The 17,309-nt window shown below is 38.1% G+C and overlaps 1 protein-coding gene across 4 annotated transcripts in view; it reads right to left on the bottom strand.

Annotated features, from left to right (window-relative positions):
- Nucleotides 1–537: 537 nt before the first annotated feature.
- LOC103179286 (syntaxin-binding protein 5) overlaps nt 538–17,309 on the bottom strand; it is a 114,886-nt gene continuing 98,114 nt past the window's right edge. For all 4 annotated transcript variants that reach the window (XM_042333587.1, XM_042333583.1, XM_042333585.1 and 1 more), the window contains 6 exons: nt 13,514–13,753; nt 10,906–11,275; nt 6,855–7,020; nt 6,637–6,748; nt 5,172–5,392; nt 538–4,576 (listed from right to left, as the gene is read on the bottom strand). In XM_042333587.1, the coding sequence (XP_042189521.1) occupies nt 4,535–4,576; nt 5,172–5,392; nt 6,637–6,748; nt 6,855–7,020; nt 10,906–11,275; nt 13,514–13,753 (1,151 nt within the window). In that variant the 3' untranslated portion in view covers nt 538–4,534. The remainder of the gene's footprint in view (nt 4,577–5,171; nt 5,393–6,636; nt 6,749–6,854; nt 7,021–10,905; nt 11,276–13,513; nt 13,754–17,309) is intronic.

Raw genomic sequence — 17,309 nt, 5'->3', positions numbered from 1 at the left:
AGAATATGGGGCATAGTGACTTGGATACGTTGTAAGTTTCAAACGGGGGAAACTTAAAAAAAAAGGCTGTGGATGCCGGATCCATTCAAATTTTTGAGACGGAGGTGGATAGATTTTTCTTAGGTCAGAGTATCATGGATATGGAGCGAGGGCAGGTAATTGGAGTTGAGGTACACATCGGCCATGATCTTATAGAATGGCGGAATAGGCATGAGGGGCTCAATGGCATACTCCTGTTCCTATGTTGAGAGGCTGGTGAGAATATAAAAGATCCTTTACGCGCCAAAGGCATGAAAAANCATTTCAGCTGTTGAAGGGGTGAAGCAGGAGTTGGAAAAAGAGAGTATTGGCAACAGGGTGATTGTGAGGATTAAAGGAGACACAATGGGTCAAGCTGAACACCAAAACTGCATTGGTTGAAGAAAGTGGTATGAGCAGCCGGGGAAGTTGATGAAGTTTGAGGTAGAGGCAAGAAGGCTCTGGTGAAAAATGAACAAGATAGGTTCAGAGCAGAAAGAAAGGTTCAATAGTCCTTGCAACTGATTGAATTGGTTACTATGTCCATGTGTATTTCTTTTTATTTTTCATTGCACAATAAGATCAATGTACAGAATTTTCTGAATTGTTTTGTGGTAGCTGACAAGTCATAAACATCCACATGAAACTTACGTAAAACTGTACAAGATAACAGAAAATAAGGAATGTAATTCACAGATTTCCTCTTTTGAGACTGAAGGTGCATAAATTAGCAAACTGGTTTGATTGCAAAACAAATGTACACGTGCAATATGCTCTAAGTGAGAGTAAGGATGGATGGAAAATGACCCAACAAAAGGGCATTTAATTCAAGCCCTATTTGTTGGATGAAAGATCCAGTTCCATACATGAGACTTAATGAGAAACACCAAAGAAATCAAATACCAAACCACAACCTATTACCTTACAATGCCATTAGATGTGCCTATTTTTGCATGTGAAAATTAATTGTAAAACAAACATGGAGATTGAAAATGGTTCTGTTAAAACCCAATGAATTAGGAATCAAACTTTGCTATTTAGATACCAGCTACATATAGTAGGTAATGCTAGATTTATAGGAAAAAAATAAAAGTATCATTCAATGGGATAATTGTGGGAGATTGAAAAACAAAATAAATTATTTTGATTACTCCATCCATAGGTGATTCATATATTTTAAAATGTAAAATTCTCTACTGCAGATCAATTTGAAACGTACACATATCCTTAGTACTTCAACGTAATTGCTTTCTTAAATGAAAAGTAAACTGCTACTTATAAAAAGTCTTACTTTTGAATGAAAGTATATACTATTGTATTAATCATGTATAAATATTTTAAAACATCACTTGCAAATGTTAAACAAATTTGAAAGTGTATTCACTTTTAAGATCTTGCATGAATCGAATGAGAAAGAAGTTTCCAACAGGTCAATGTACGGCCAAATTGAGGGACCCACTCAAAGGTTAATATTTTTTCAGCTCTCAGAGATCACTTCTAAAACCACCAATTTGTTCTGTGCAAATCCACCAAGAAATGCAATAATGCCAATGATTTTGCTGAATGTTTCAAAAAGATAACAAAAACTCAATAGAATTCAATATTGCATCATTTTACTTCCACCTTGGGACAGTGAAAAAGACCACCCATCACTGATGAATTTGGGGTCCCCTCCCCCAAAGCTTTTGCTGGTCTGCTAAAGGAATTTTCCCCATAAATGGCCTTTTGCAGAATTTCTATAGAAAAATTGGGAGAGAAACACATTTTAGCAGATGAGCAAAAGCTCTGAAAATAAAGTATTATTAAAAGGCTTTTTACAAACAGTAATAGATTTGGTTTCCACTACTTTTGAAGCAAAGTTGAGGTAGCCCCCCACCCCCCACCCAAAAAAAACCCACAGGCTTAAAACTAGTCTTGAAGTTAGAAAGACATGGACTAGTTAAATATCTTGTCAGTAAGCATGGATACTCATAGAGGGGGGAGGATAATTTATAAAATTCATGCCACAAGTGCTTTACAAAATTGAAACACTTTCAGATTTGTTAGCTAGACTGGATATTTTTAATTTTTTAGAAAAACAATTTTCAGGAAAAACATTACAATTTGGCAGAAATACTAAGCAAATTCAGCTTCATTTGCTTTTAATTTAACAGAACACTGAAAGAGACTTGATGCACATCACGTGTAACACACAAACAGCAGCTATTTCGTGCATTTCCATCAAAAGATCAGGGAAATGAAGAACAACAGACCTACACTGAAAACATTTTTAAGGAAATATATTTCTCAACACATATACTTCATATTTATATAATATTTTCAAATACGCTGAAAAAAAATCTTTCTTTAAAGAAATCCTGAAATGCCAACCAAGAGGATAAAGACGCTTGCTCATAAACAACTTCCCTTCCAGGAGCATTGTGCATGAAGAATCATGGGAAGAAAGTGCGACCCAGGCAGCATGCCATCGCAAAAGGTACTCCAGATGTACAATTCTGCCTTTAACTGTAAACAAAAATGCACCATACACAGTAAATAAAAAGACATGATTACAAAACTCTTAATAAAAAAAGAAAACTTGAATATGCAAAGCTTGGCAACAAATGACAACAACAGGAAAGTGTCTAGCACTGAAGGCTGTCATGCTCTGAAGAGTGCATGGAATTTCACAATGAAATAGACTCACAGATCTCTGCTAGCCAACGATTTAAAACATAGTGAGTTATTCTGTCGACAGGGACAATACAGCTTCTGAGGTTTATGTGATGAATTTAATGGGTAACACATGCTAATGGAACTCAAACCAAACTCCGATGTTCATTTTATTTCCTTTTCGCAAAAATTAATATGAAGAAAATGCTTCTGCTGGAACCAGCAGTATTAGGAAGCAACAGATCCTCCCTGATCTTAAGCTATAAATTTCCACGCAACAGCTGAGTTGAACACATGCAATGATCCATAAACAGGAAAAGCTGGGGATTTCACACATTTTATCTCCTATGGAAAGATGCTACATGGTCAGGAAAGGGGAAGGTGGAAACAAATAGCATGAAGAATTATGTACAAAATAGAATTTACACAGCTACAGCTTCTTAGGTACATTCCATTTAGTCTACGAACAGCTTTCTTAATGCAGCTGTTCCCAAAGTATTGCACCAAATATCACCTTCATGTACTGCAATATGAGAAGCATACCCTGCACCAACAATATACAAGGAGGAAGCAGAAGCACCACCTTGTGGCAGCAGGCTTCGCTTTGAAAATATATTTGACTTCATATATGATAGACTATTTAATCTTTATGTTGCACAGAAGATTCCAAGTGCTTTCAGTAAACTTAAAATTTGTCTTATGGCATTTCCACATTTTTGCTGCAACCTAAACACACATCTGTCAGTACAGTAGTTTATTTACATCAAAATAAACCAAACATCAGCTCCCTCCAATTACTCTTTCCGACTGATTGCTCTCTGAATGCAAACCCATAATCTTTCGCCCATTTCGTTCAGAACTTCCTTTTCTGTCAGAACACCCCTTTTTGTACATAGAATCAAAATTTGTTCCTTATAAAATAAAGGTGAAAAATAAATACACACTTTGTGGTCCTACAAAACACCCTTAAGGTTTCAGATGGCCAGATTATTTCAATTTGTTTGGCTAACTGAACTGGATCTAGATAGTAAAGTACGAAGTTAGTGCAACAAATGGACATGTATTCAAATGACAGGATGGAAACCTGGCTACCATAATACTTGAAGGGTGAGTTTTGTAGAACGCTTTTGGATTCAAGTTTACATAGTGGCTCAATGACAGTGATACAGCTGTTGTTTCAAAAAGGATTTACATTATTAATAACCAAATGTACATTCTATAAATACATCAATACTTCTAACAGGCTTGGCCTAACAAAAACTAACAATTATGCATTCTGAATGAGTAATGTTACAGGCAATGACCAATATGAATTGAATCCATAGCAAATTAATGTAACCTGCATTGAGAAAAAAAAACATGTCATTCGTCCTATCAGCATCAAATGCAAACCAGCATCATGCAAATAATTTCTTGGGCTAGATTTGAATCATTCTTGGATTCTTAATACCTTGCTAAATTTATTTATCCTCTTGTTTTGCATTTATTGGCGTCTGGAGTGAATGCAATATTACATTTATAGCTCCATGGGTGAAACACTGGCAGAGACAATAGCACAAAACATTTGGCATGTGAAGTAACACAGAAAACCCAGCTCTGCCCCTTGTGCCTCTTGTTCCCTGCTCAGGTCCAGAATGTACACCAACCCACAGCTATAGTAGAAAACACTTTCATGTTCCAAGTTTTCAGTTTCCTCCTCAGTTGAAAGCAATGTGACTGAGGTAAAAGTTTATGATTTGTGCTCGGAAACAGCTGTACTCAAAGATGAATCTCCTGTCTTGCAGAAATAAATGAAGAGGAGAAGAATCATCTACAGATAACCTCCTTCCAGCTGAAGCTTTTAGGTAATGTTGGACCAAGGTTATCATAACTGGTACCACTTCTTATCTTTGTACTTTAACATCATCTGTAAAGAAAGGGCACAGATATTAATGATCACTGCAAAGTACAGATTGAACGCAATTAGTAACAAAGAGCGCATCAACTCAGGATTGTCATAGAATCATAGAATTATACAGCACACAAGGAAAAGTTACTGGGGAAAATTTCAGGATGTTATTGGATGCGGAATGCTTTGCCAAAAGTAGCTGTTGAACACACGATTATAACATTTAAATGAGAATTAGATAAGTATTTCAAAATAAATACAAAGGGGTATAAGAAAAGTACAAGGAATAGGGATTGGAATATACAGGTGGAGCAAAGGAACAACAATGGTTCTGTAGTTTTTTGGAGAAAATCAACCTATTGTCATTGAGGGGAATAAAAGAAGCCAGGGAGCAGGTACGGAAAGGACAGTAGAGACTGACATATTTGTTAAACTGAGAATATAATCAATGAGGCAGATAGAGAATTATTTGGCCTCAACCGAGAGATTGGGATTATAAATTGAGGCAAACACAAATTAAATGTAATTTGAGAATTAATTTATTCCAATTAACTGAACAGACCCTTACCCAATGGAGTTGTCGAAGGGCCGAAACAGATTCATTGTTCCTTACCTCATGAGCATGTTTAGAGAAAGTGTCTGCACTGTATAACATAGCTGCTGTTCTTTCTTCCAGCTCACTGAGCTTCTGCCCTCTTTCGTCCAGTGCTATCCTGGCCCGTGCGAGCTCTCCAGCAACACCAGTTGCTGCTCCTTTAACACCTTCAATTCCACCAGTTCCCGGAATATGCTGGGCCAAGCTCCTTGAGGGTCTCCCTGCTGCAGATTCTCCAACTGGTATGGTAGTGACGAATAAAAAGAAACCAATCTTTAGTACAAATAGGGATTTTATTAATCAACAGATTCTACATTAGCTCTAGAAAAAACAATTAGATAGCTATGGAAATACAGGAATTTTTGTTAGTAAAAAGTACTTTACAATAGTCTAGAATATTAAAATGGTCTAAAGTATAAATATTATATTAAAAAAAAGTTTTAAACCAGCACTCTAGTTGGTGCCAAAGTAATAAAAAAAAATCTGCATTCAAACTCTCCTTTAGATCAATGCAGGTTTGCTGGGGTTGATCTGTACAGATCCTCCTTGGAGATTGATGAAAGAGAGAAAATTAAAGTCGTATTTCAGACTTGGAAAGAAATGACAGGGACTACAGGTCAGAAGTTTAAATCATATCTGAATATCTCTAATCCTCAAAACACAGAACTCATTGACACATTAGACTGTTAATTTTGGAAAGATCTTTGTCGTTGCTAACATGTAATTCGGATGGACAGTAAGGTGTGTATTCTGGGAGAATTTGAGGAAATCCTCCGAACCACTTTGGTGATCTTTATCTTGTCAGTGAAACCAATAAGGGCTAACACAGACCTGGGGGATAGTCAAGGACTGGCACGAGGTGAGACACGTAGCATTAAGAGGGCAGAGAACAGTTGGAAATGTGCATCAGTGGGGGACATCAACCTGAAATTTCCAGAAATTTTAGTTCAAAATTTTCAATAAAATTTAGCTCATTGACAATATTCTATTGCAATAACTCTAGACAGAAAGCTTTTGCTTGAATGACATATTCTTATGGTACTTTAGTATGATGACTGCAATATTTTCACTTTCACTCGGGTCAGTGCTGATTATTGTGGTTATGGGGTTTCCTACTACGTTAAAATGGAAAAGATAAACTTAAATAAGGAGAAAGATTTAGAAAGAGAATGGTGCAGATGGGCAAATGTAATTCATCGAGAAACGCCATCACTAACATTCTTCTGCCAAATTCCTTATCACAAAAACATTAATCAAATTTCTGATCGAGAATTAATATTCAATTTTTTTAAAAAATGCTGTATTTGTCACTATTGCTGAAAATGCTTAGATTTCCGTTTGAAGATTCATGGGTGCGATGTGACACAAGAACCTCAATTCCACTTTGTCTACAATAGGCATTTCCAGGCTGGGTTGAACAGACCTTTAGGAACCCATCTTTCAGTGCATCAAACTCCAGCTATAACATTATTATCACACTTACATAGCTCTTCTCGATCAAGTGACTGGGCACCACCACCAAACAAGCCTTTAAAGAAACCTCGGTTTGGTGCTTCTGGTGTTTCTACAGGAGTAAACAGTTCACCTAACATTTCCTGAAAGAGAAAACAAAGTACAAAGTTGCATAAATACAAAATTGTAGCCCCTCGCCAAGAAGCAGAATTTTCATACAAGATACTGTGGATCTCACACCGTGCTTACCTGTAGATTCTCGCATGTTTCCTGGCTGTAGGTTATACGTTGGATCTCAGTAGGGGATACTAGATACAGAGCCTGACCATTGTTGGTGAAACAGAAGGTGCGAGCTATTCGCATGTCAGTCAGTGGCAAATAATTGACATCCAGCAGTGGCCTAATGCTCGGCAAGCTTCAAAAGAAAGCATCAGAATTACCTGGTTAAAAAGGTGAACTAATGCTTTGCTGTCAACAGCATTAAACTGCAAAACAAATCCAGCTGCGCCTGAGTTAAAAATAGTACCAAGGCCATGAATAAGCTGTATTAAAGAAATTTATGATGGAAAAATTATGAATGTAAATCTAATGTTATAACTAAGATCAGATATGAACAATTTCTGGTGCAAAGTTAAAAATGCTATGACAATCATGAATAAATTGCAGTGAATTAAAATTTTGATAGGAATAATTATGAAGACAAAGTTCATGGGAAAATTAAAATCTACCTGTTGTTCATAATTCTTTTAGCCTGAAAGGTATACAATATCAATGAATAAGCAAACGGGTCCATAAAAAAAAAACGAAACCCTGTCACTGCAATGTAACTTCAACCCAAAAAAGGCCACTACACGTCCACTAAACAACAGAATACATTTTCTACAGGAAATAAAATCACTTATTAGAATTATGGCAAGTCACCTTACAAACAGTATTCACTCAATTTAAATAGCTTTGCAACCATCTTAAAAAAATCCATTTGGCAAAACCCTGTAAAAAAAACATGCCTGTGTGCACTTGTGTACAAACAATTTTTGCCACATAGAAACTTTGATCAAACGTCAAATTGATGTTATGGACCAAGCCTGAGAAATTGTAGTGATTTTCAATTATAAGTCCTGCCTAAAACTGAGAATCTTTATTCACTGAAGATAGGGCTCCTCCAATTGTAGTGGGTAGTGGGTCACTAAGAACTCCAAACAGAAGAGATAATACATCTACTATTTAATTGGAACAGTCATTCTAATGCTATTCTCATGATATTACAAGCAACTTTCAGCTACAGTTAGACAGATTATATACTCCACAAAACATGTTTTTTATTGAGTCCATTTGCTGGTTTAAAAACCTTAAAAGCAGGAATAATAGGGTCAAAAATGCATTTGTTTGCAACGGGGATTCATCACTGACTGCGAATGCTTGCCAGTTCCTGGCAGTACATCACAGCAACTCGTGGAAGCCCCACCTCAAGAAAAGTTTGCTCATGAACTGCTCTTTGATGAGCGTTGCATCTTTCTGAGCCTGGCTTGCTTTGTTGTATTTAAGTTTACAACACTATGAATGACTTTCTGCAGCATTATGCTTTAGGTAGTTCCACTGAGCTGGTTTTTACAACTTAACTAGAATTTGCTGTTCCCAATACAGCGAACGTGCAAAAAGCACAGTATCACTGCAACATTGTTTTGGTGCAACATAGTTCAAATAAAAAAATCAGAAGCAAATTAAAAATACAAGCAAATTTGTTTCCTCATCCCTCTGGGTATGTTGTACATCTCAGAATCTCCTCTCTTTGGGCCTCATGACATAATGTGGGAGTTCTGCTTGTGACTATTAGTTAGTGATGTATAAGATTCTAGTCTCAGAATAAAGTATCTGACCCCATGTTGGGCAATTGACGTTTTCTAATATATTTAAAAAACGAAAAATAATTTACAAAGCAAACATTTACAACTTTGGAATATTCATTTTGCTCAGACATGAAAACAATCATGTTTTGCTCCTTTCCTCTCCAGCTGCGATCTATTTGCATGAGCATTTCTGCCCCATTTAGGTTAAAAAGAAACTTTCCAAGTTGACCTCAAAATAAGATTATATAAACATTTTCATTATGCAAATTTCTTATCATGATGTTTTAGTTCAACTGAATAAAGCTTTTCACATTAGTAGCTGTTTTCCATGGGCTGTGTAAACAGTATGAAATTGCATGTTGTCATTTCATTGAGAAGCAAAACGCCGAATGCCAGGGGCAGATTGTGTTGTTTTATAGCAAAATAATTGATTAATTATTGCCTGAACAACCTGGTAATGCTAAATGTGCAGCTTGCAATGTCTTACAGTAGCCTGGACTAAATGGCGTCCCTTAACAAGAGTCATCATGAACTTTGTACAGTGGTGGCATGTCCTTTTGAGAGCCTAAATTGAGCTTCAAGTAACTATTCTGTATTGCAAGCTACAAATAATACTTGCCTTTGATATATCGCTTTATCACATCATCGAGACGTCTCAAAGTGCTTCGCAGAATATACTGTGAAGTGGATTGACTGTATTTTGGAGGAGGAAATAGCTGAACAAATCCTTTTATGATTTGCAGCACACAGGTAGATAGCAGTGGGTAGCAACCGCTTTGTTACTCGCCTCTCAAACTGGATACTATTTACATAATTAATACAATTTAACTTGTATTTCATAAAATACCAAATCCTCAAGAGTTAATTGGGATAGAAATTTACAAACAACTGTGTGTAACCAGCGACTACTTTTTTCCTACAGCTACTATACTTTTTTTTAAAAAAAAGCATCTCGTCGAATCATTTTGATCTTTCAAATAATTTTGAAAACCTAAATTCCTTTTCACCCTTTGTTATTTGAACCTGATGGTTTCCTTAGCTTGCAGTAGCTGTCTGCCTGCAAGTTTCCTGACAATTCACAAGGTAAATGAGTTGCTTTTCAAGTAAATGTTTTTCCCAGTTAATTGAATTTCCAAGGTAGAAGCTGAAATATTTCATTTCAATGTAGAGTCTGTGAATCCTCTTCAATGCATTTTCTGCCCTTTCTTTAACGTGGGATTCTATTCTACCATCGGGACACCAATTCAACCATTGATCGTCACGCAAATGTGGTATTAGTGTGGCATTAAACTTTGCAAAGCAAAGCAAGAAAGATTTTTGAACATATTCACAAGGTAAACAAAGGTCTATATATCTTAGAATATGAATAGTTTCAAAACGGGACTTCAATCTTTGATTATGGTTTTCTATATTCTTTGAATGTCATTTTGCCTTTACATGCAAATTAATATGTAATCAACTAAAAAAAAATTGAACTGAGACACATAATCAGTCCCAGGTGAAATCTTTCCAAGCATGTGATCTTACTACTGTATATATGTTTTAACTCATCTTGGTAATGTATCTCATAAGCAGAATAAGCAGCACATAATGAGATCTTAGTGGTGTAAAATACAGGATTGGAATATTGCAGGTGGCAGGAGAAAAAGGAATGAAGCTGAATGAAAGATGTAAACACATAACACAGAAAGAAGCCATACACAGTGTTACAATAACAGTTTAAATTCTCACCCATCAAAATTTTATAGCACTGAGATAAACAATTGTATGTGGAGGAGAGCTGAAACTTAAATATCTAAAATGTTACGCATCCCATTCCAAACAACAAGTCCCATGAGTCCCATTCCAAACAATTTTTTTGTTATATTTGAACATTAAACTATTTTTTAGGTCTGTTTTCTCATACTTTCTCACTATACTTTCAGTCATAGTTTCAGTCCACTTTTGTTACTCACCTGAATTCAATAGCAAAAGAAACATTAAAAGAAAATACTGAATACCATTACTTTACAAACATTTTCATATGTGCATCACCCAATTATCTTCCCTTTGACCCCACCAGATCATGGACCATGATTTCAGTTAAAAATGATGGTGGTTGAGTGACTGTAGATAGCTCCACATTGCCAATGTTGCTCTATGTAGAGCTAATAGGGATACTGAAGTGGAAACTAGAGATAGAACAATTCCCCGTCCCTTCTGCAGGGCTGGGGGAAGAGAACACAGTACAAAGCGGATTCCAAATCAGTTCTCTCAGCCTACGGCATAAGCTGCCTACTGTGTCCGTGTATGAGTGCCTTAAGGAAGACTTTTTAAACCAAATAAATACTGAAAAAAAACCCTTCCAAATTCAAACCTCTAACATCTTTTCAAAGCTACAAGTGCTTAACCTCACTGTGAGTAATTATTAAGATACAAACTTGTTACTTTAGATCCTTATTTCAATCTGTTACCTGAAAGTCATGATATGTCCATTGGCACAGAAGCAAGCGAGGCAGATGCTCCCATTCAGTCCCACCACATCAGCACGGAGAACAAATGATGTTTCAGTTATATTGTGTTTATAAATATAGTTTTGGGATGGCAGTGAGATAACCTTGGCCTGTTTCTCTGAACAGATCACTGCGTATTGATTTTCACTTATCTCCTGAGAGGATGAGGGAGAAACTGACACCGGTCTCCTTTTCCTACATTTATCTTTGTCATCTTTATCTTCCTGTACATTTGGTTCTCGCCAGGGTTCATGTGCTGGATGAATGAGGCTTCCCGTGGTATCCAGAAATGCCATTCGCAAAATTGCTCCTTTTAATTTCAAGATGGTCCCTGTGTAAGACAAACACATAAAACATACTGTGAAACTAGACTGAACTGTACCACATGGTACAATGTTACATAACAATGCCAAACTGGATTTCTATGAGTAGGTAATAGAAGATCGTTGAGACGTCTCAAAGTGCTTCACAGAATATACTGTAAAATGGATGACTGTGTATTTTTCGGGTGAAACGCGCCAGCCAATTGCGCACAAGTCTAGCACCACCATAGACTCTGCATGGCTCCAGGAATGGTTACTTCCTCTAATCCCAATTTGCTGTCTTCTTGTCACATCTTTTAATATTTCTATTTCACAAACATCTGACTTAATTCTAACTCCTAACGCAATTTGTCTGAACTAGGTATTTTATAGGAGCATTTTACATTTACATCTGCTACATTTACATCTTTTACATTGGTCGGGCTACTGGGAGAAATTCCCTGCTCTTTTCAAGCAGCGCCATGGGATCTATAACATTCACCTAAGTAGGCAGAAGGAACCTCGGTTTTGTGTCACATCTGAAGGAGGGCAACTCCAACAGTGCAACGACGGCTCCCCCAGCACTGCATCAGACGATGAGTTCAAAGTCAGTGTGGAGCTTGAACCCACAACCTACTGACTCAGAGGTGAGTGGGTTACCAATTAGTCAGCCTGTTACCTTTTAACTGGGGAAAAAAACTGGTTTGTTACTGAACAATGTGGGAATCATTTCCGCAGTGTTGTACATCTAGTTTTCATCTGAAGATTAGCAGGATGATGGCTTTTGTAGTGAGCAATGTTGATTTTAAAAAGTCGGTAGTCTGGCAGCTGAAGGCTTCAGTTCTCATGGCCGACTTCTTGTACTTCACCACAGAAAGCGGTCTTGTCGGGAAAACCGATCATCTCACTGGCCATAAAGGGAGAGTAGAGTCTTGTGTGCAAGTTGGTTGAAAAACCCATATGCAAAATTTGCAGGTTAGATTAATCATGTATCATGTCATTACTAACCAGTGTAAAGCATTACTAAATCACCTGGAACCTTTTCATTGGCTGTTAATTACACAATCAATAGCATCTGTAACTTCCAGATATTTGCAAAACAAATGGTTAGCAGAACAAAGCTTGGGATAATGAAATGGATAGTTTCATTAAATCTGCTCCTTCCATGTGTCATTCAGTCTTGTAAAGATTTGCATTGAGCCTCGTCGATTCCAGAGAAATAACTCCAGAATATTCATCCCTCTCCACTATTCCATCCTAACATGCTATGCACCACAGAAATTAGCCCTTCCTTGGTTCGAGCAGTATAAAACTTATTGCATCACTTGCAGTATCATTCATCTTCATCTGCACCTCACCCTTTATAACCACTAATTCTGTTGCAATTCATTTTTTCAAGGACTTCATTGCCACGTATAAACGATTTTAATTGGAAATCTGCTCCCTATATTCAATACTGTGTGTCTATACAATTTGTGTGCATGTGTGAATCTATACTTTGCACATGCAATACATTTGGAGAAACAGAAGGTCTATTCCATCACTTCATTAGATTATGGCAAATATTTTCATTCCATTTGTCTTTTGTCCAAATTCTTTAATAACTTAGCTTCCTAAGTCTTCTTTTAAGCATCCCAATCTACTACCTTCTAGGGCAGATTCTCACAAAGTTCTGTCAGGGCATGTTTTCTAATTTCTAGTCTACACTGGTTTAGCTTCATGTCCTTTAATCTTCAAGGGATATCCTAAAAAAAACACAGCTATAGGTGTATGAAGATAGCAAGTAGGACTGAAAGGATTGCTCTTGAAGTGGCCGGCACAGACACAATAGACCAAGTGGCCTCTTTGCCATAAATTTCTATGGTTCTTGTCTGGGCTCATCGTTCAAGACAAAACAAACTTCTTACATCTGCATATGTTTTGGTAATCTTCTCTAAACCTCAATGAATAAATGCCCCATTTGAAGGTAAATTCCTAAAATGAACTTAAAATAAAATGATGCCAGTTACAGTATATCCTGTGAAGTGCTTTGAGAACTCTGGACAATAAAGAGCTTTACCAAATGCAGGGATTATTATTATTATAGTGGACTAGTAACTTTTTCTGCTGTAATTCTGTCTTAATAAACTAATGTTCCATTTACCATTCCTTGTATTTAGGATTCCTTTAAAATATAGGCATGCAAAAAAGATAATACCCGAATATCCTTTGCATCACTCTCAATGGTTGAATACAGAGAATTGCTATTGTATTATGAAGTCTCTTACCACTGGGAGACACAATGACAGGCTGAGTGAGTCTCTGGTCTCCTCCAGGGGGCAGATTCAGTACAATAACCAGTACAGTGCCCAGTGTCGTCCCAACCCATAAACAAGGCGAAGTGCTAGCATCTGCCTTTCGAGTGTAAGTGTCACAGAAGTGAAGAGCTGTGATAGCCTCTCGGGACTCCTTGTCGATACTTGTAACACTGGAACTGCGGGAACGGCTGAATGAGTTGTCTCTCACATCTAATTTTGAAATGGTAAAAGTAAGTCAATCACTGAAATACACCAAGGTACACAAACATATTGGCAGCATAATATATTTGGAATTAATTAGACACAGAATTGTGAAATTGCTTCCACTAGAGTAACATTTCCATTATTTGTATTATTACAGTTGAATTGGGATATAACTTGCTCATATTTTAACATGTGCTTCATGGTTATTTTATGAAATAAAAAGAGATGCATATTTCTATTTAAATGCAAAGTGTCTGTAATGGCACTTGAAAATGTAATAATAAAAATGCTGTGAAAAGTCCTAATCCTAACCTATGTTACTGATGTGGAATGCCATGCCAAGTAAGGTGGCATAGTAAGTAGAAACCAATGTTGGTTTCAAGAGGGAAGTAGACAGGTATATGAAAGATAAAGGTCAGAAGGAATATGAGATGAGAGTAGAACAGTGAGGTTGAATGGTCACCTTGGTATTAGAGCAACTGCAGACTTGATGGGCTGAATGACCTCCCGCTACCCTGTAAATTTCTATGATTCTACAAAAATAAAACTGGAGAGCTATAGAGAATACGCTAAGAATCAATTTAAAATACACTTAAAGCCATTTTAGATTTTCTCAACGGCAAGGCAGGGTCCCACTAAAATTAATAGCCCACTAGAAAAGAAATATGAAGCCATTTAATTTTTTTCTCGTAGAGTATTGATTTTAACTTTGATTCTTTGCCTTGGTTCAAAGCTGGGTCACTGGCAGATAAAGGGGAGAATAAAAGGCAGTGATACAACTAATTAACTGCTTAAAAATAGTACATTTGTAAAGTGCCTTTTAGGTTGGGAGGACGTCCCAAGGCGCTGAACAGTCAGGGATCAGGATCCCAGCATGAAGGGCAGGGTTGGGATGAGGGAGGGCAGGGGAGGTAGGAAGGCGGCTGAAGGCACGGTCGAAAAGGAGGCTCTTGAATCGTGCCTTGAAGGAGGCAAGAGAAGCAAGGCAAAGGGCTGTGGGATGGAGTTCCAAAGAATGTGGGCAGAGAGGCTGAAAGCCTGGCCGCTGATGGTAGGGTGGGCAATATATGTGGAGACCTGGAGCAGGCTGGAGCCTGCTGAGCGAGGGAGCGGACAGGTTGATAGGGGGTTAGCAGGTCAGAGATGTAGGAGGAGGCAAGGCCATGGAGGGCCTTGAAAGTGAGAACAAGATTTTAAACTCTATTCTCTGAGGGATGGGGAGCCAGTGGAACCGGGCGAGGGTGGGGGTGATGGGGTCACGGAGCCTGGTACAGGAGAGGACACGAGCTCCAGAGTTCTGGATGATCAGTAACTTGTGGAGGGAAGAGTTGGGGAAGCCGACAAGCAGGGAGTTTCCATAATCGATCCTTGAGGTGATGAATGTGTGTTGAGGGTTTCGGCGGCCTGAAGGGTGAGGCAAGGGCGGAGTCAGGTAACATGGCGGAGGTGGGGGAAGGTAGAGCAGGTCATGGCACGGATATGGGGGAGAAAGGATAATTGTGGGTTGAACAAGATGTCCGAATTCCTAACTGGCTTGGTGAGGTGTGCAACCGTGGATGCTGATGCTGCCAGTGCCTGAGGTGCTGACAATCAGCTGTAGAAAGTTGACTCTCATCCAGGACTTTATGTGTGACAGGACAGTCTGTCAGGACGCCAGTTGTCCTGGAATCGAGGGTGGAGGCAGAGATAGAGTTGGGTGTCATCTCCATACATGTGGAAGTTGACCCCGTATCTATGGATAATATCACCAACATGTAGTGGTTGAAGAGGAGGGGACCAAGGACAGAGTCCTGAGGAAAACCACATGAGACTGTGCGGGGGCTGGAAGAGAAACCATTGGCGGAGACAAATTGTAAGTGGTGTGAAAGGGAAACCTGAACCATTCAGGACAGAACCTTGAAGGTTGAGTTGAAAGGCGGTAACGTTACAAATCTCAATTTATTCAGTAAACTGTATTTTGCATAAATTTGATTATGGAGCACATAGCTTTAAAGATATTGTTCAATACTATTTTGATGACCTTCCCTTCTATACTTTCTTCACTCACCTTTAACTCTGTTCGAAAGGGCTGTCCCTTAATCTTAAGACTGTGACCCCTAGTTCTAGATTCTCCAACCAGGGGAAACAGTCTCACACTGTCTACTCTGTCAAGTCCCATAAGAATTTTATATGTTTCTGTAAGATCACCTCTAATTCTTCTATATTCTAGAGAATATTGGCCTAGTTTACTCAACCTATCCTCATAGGTAACCCCTCATCTCAGGAACTAATCTAGTGAATCTACGCTGCACCCACTCTAAGGCGAGTATGTCCTTTCTTAAATAAGGACACCAAAACTGGACACAATATTCTAGGTGCGGTCTCACCAAGGCCCTATACAGTTGCACCAAGACTTCCCTACTCTTGTATTCTAACCCTTTTGCAATAAACGCCAACATGCCATTAGCCTTCCTAGTTGCTTACTGTACCTGCATACTTACTTTCTGGTGTACAAGGACACTCAAATCCCTCTGAACTCTAACACCATCTAGTCTCTCGCCCTCTAGAAAATAACCTGCTTTTCTGTTTTTACTACCTAGGTGAATAACGTCACACTTCTCCATTATATTCCATCTGCCACCTTCTTGCCCACTCACCTAGCCTATCTATATCCCTTTGCAATCTTTTGGTGTCATCCTCAGAGCTGACTCTCCCACCTAGCTTAGTATCATCCATGAATTTAGATAATTTAAGTTCTATGTCCTTGTCTAGATCATTGATACAGATTGTAAATAGTTGAGGCCCAAGCACTGATCCTTGCGGCACTCCACTAGTCACATTCTGCCAATCTATGAAGGACCCGTTTATCCCTACTCTCTGTTTTCTTCCCGTTAGCCATTCTACGATCCATGCTAATATATTTCCTTTAATTCCATGGGTGCTAATCTTGTGTAGCAGCCTTTTATGTGGCACCTTTTCGAATGCCTTCTAAAAATCTAAATATCTACATCTACTGGTTTCCCCCTATCTAACCTGCTAGTTACATCCTCAAAGAACTCTAAAAGATTGTTAAGAATGACTTCCTTTTGTAAAGCCATGTTGACTCACCTAATCATGTTACGATTTTCTAAGTATCCCACTACGATGTCCCTAATTAAGGATTCTAGAATTTTCCCTACCACTGATGTCAGACTGACTGGTCTCTAGTTCCCCATCTTCTCTCTCCCACCCTTCTTACATAGTGGTGTTAAGTTTGCGATCTTCCAATCAATGGGAACCGTTCCAGAATCCAGAGAATTTTGGAAGATCAAAAACAAGGCATCCACTATCTCAGCAGCCACCTCTTTTAAAACCCAAGAATGCAGGCCATCAGGTCCAGGGGAATTGTCATTTTTCAATCCCAATAGTACTAATTTTGTTTCCCTAGTACTGACACTTTACTGATGTTAATTTCCCTAAGTTGCTCACTAACATTAGCTTCTTGGTTCTCCTCTATTTTTAGTAAGTTTTCAGTGTCTTCTTCACACATTTCATTTACTCCATTCTTCCCAATTTTCTGCCTCTCCCTATTGTCTCCACCTTT

Source organism: Callorhinchus milii, unplaced genomic scaffold (assembly GCF_018977255.1).
Source record: "Callorhinchus milii isolate IMCB2004 unplaced genomic scaffold, IMCB_Cmil_1.0 Scaffold3, whole genome shotgun sequence".
NCBI classification, from domain to species: domain Eukaryota; kingdom Metazoa; phylum Chordata; class Chondrichthyes; order Chimaeriformes; family Callorhinchidae; genus Callorhinchus; species Callorhinchus milii.
This window is presented reverse-complemented; position numbering and strand designations above follow the sequence as displayed.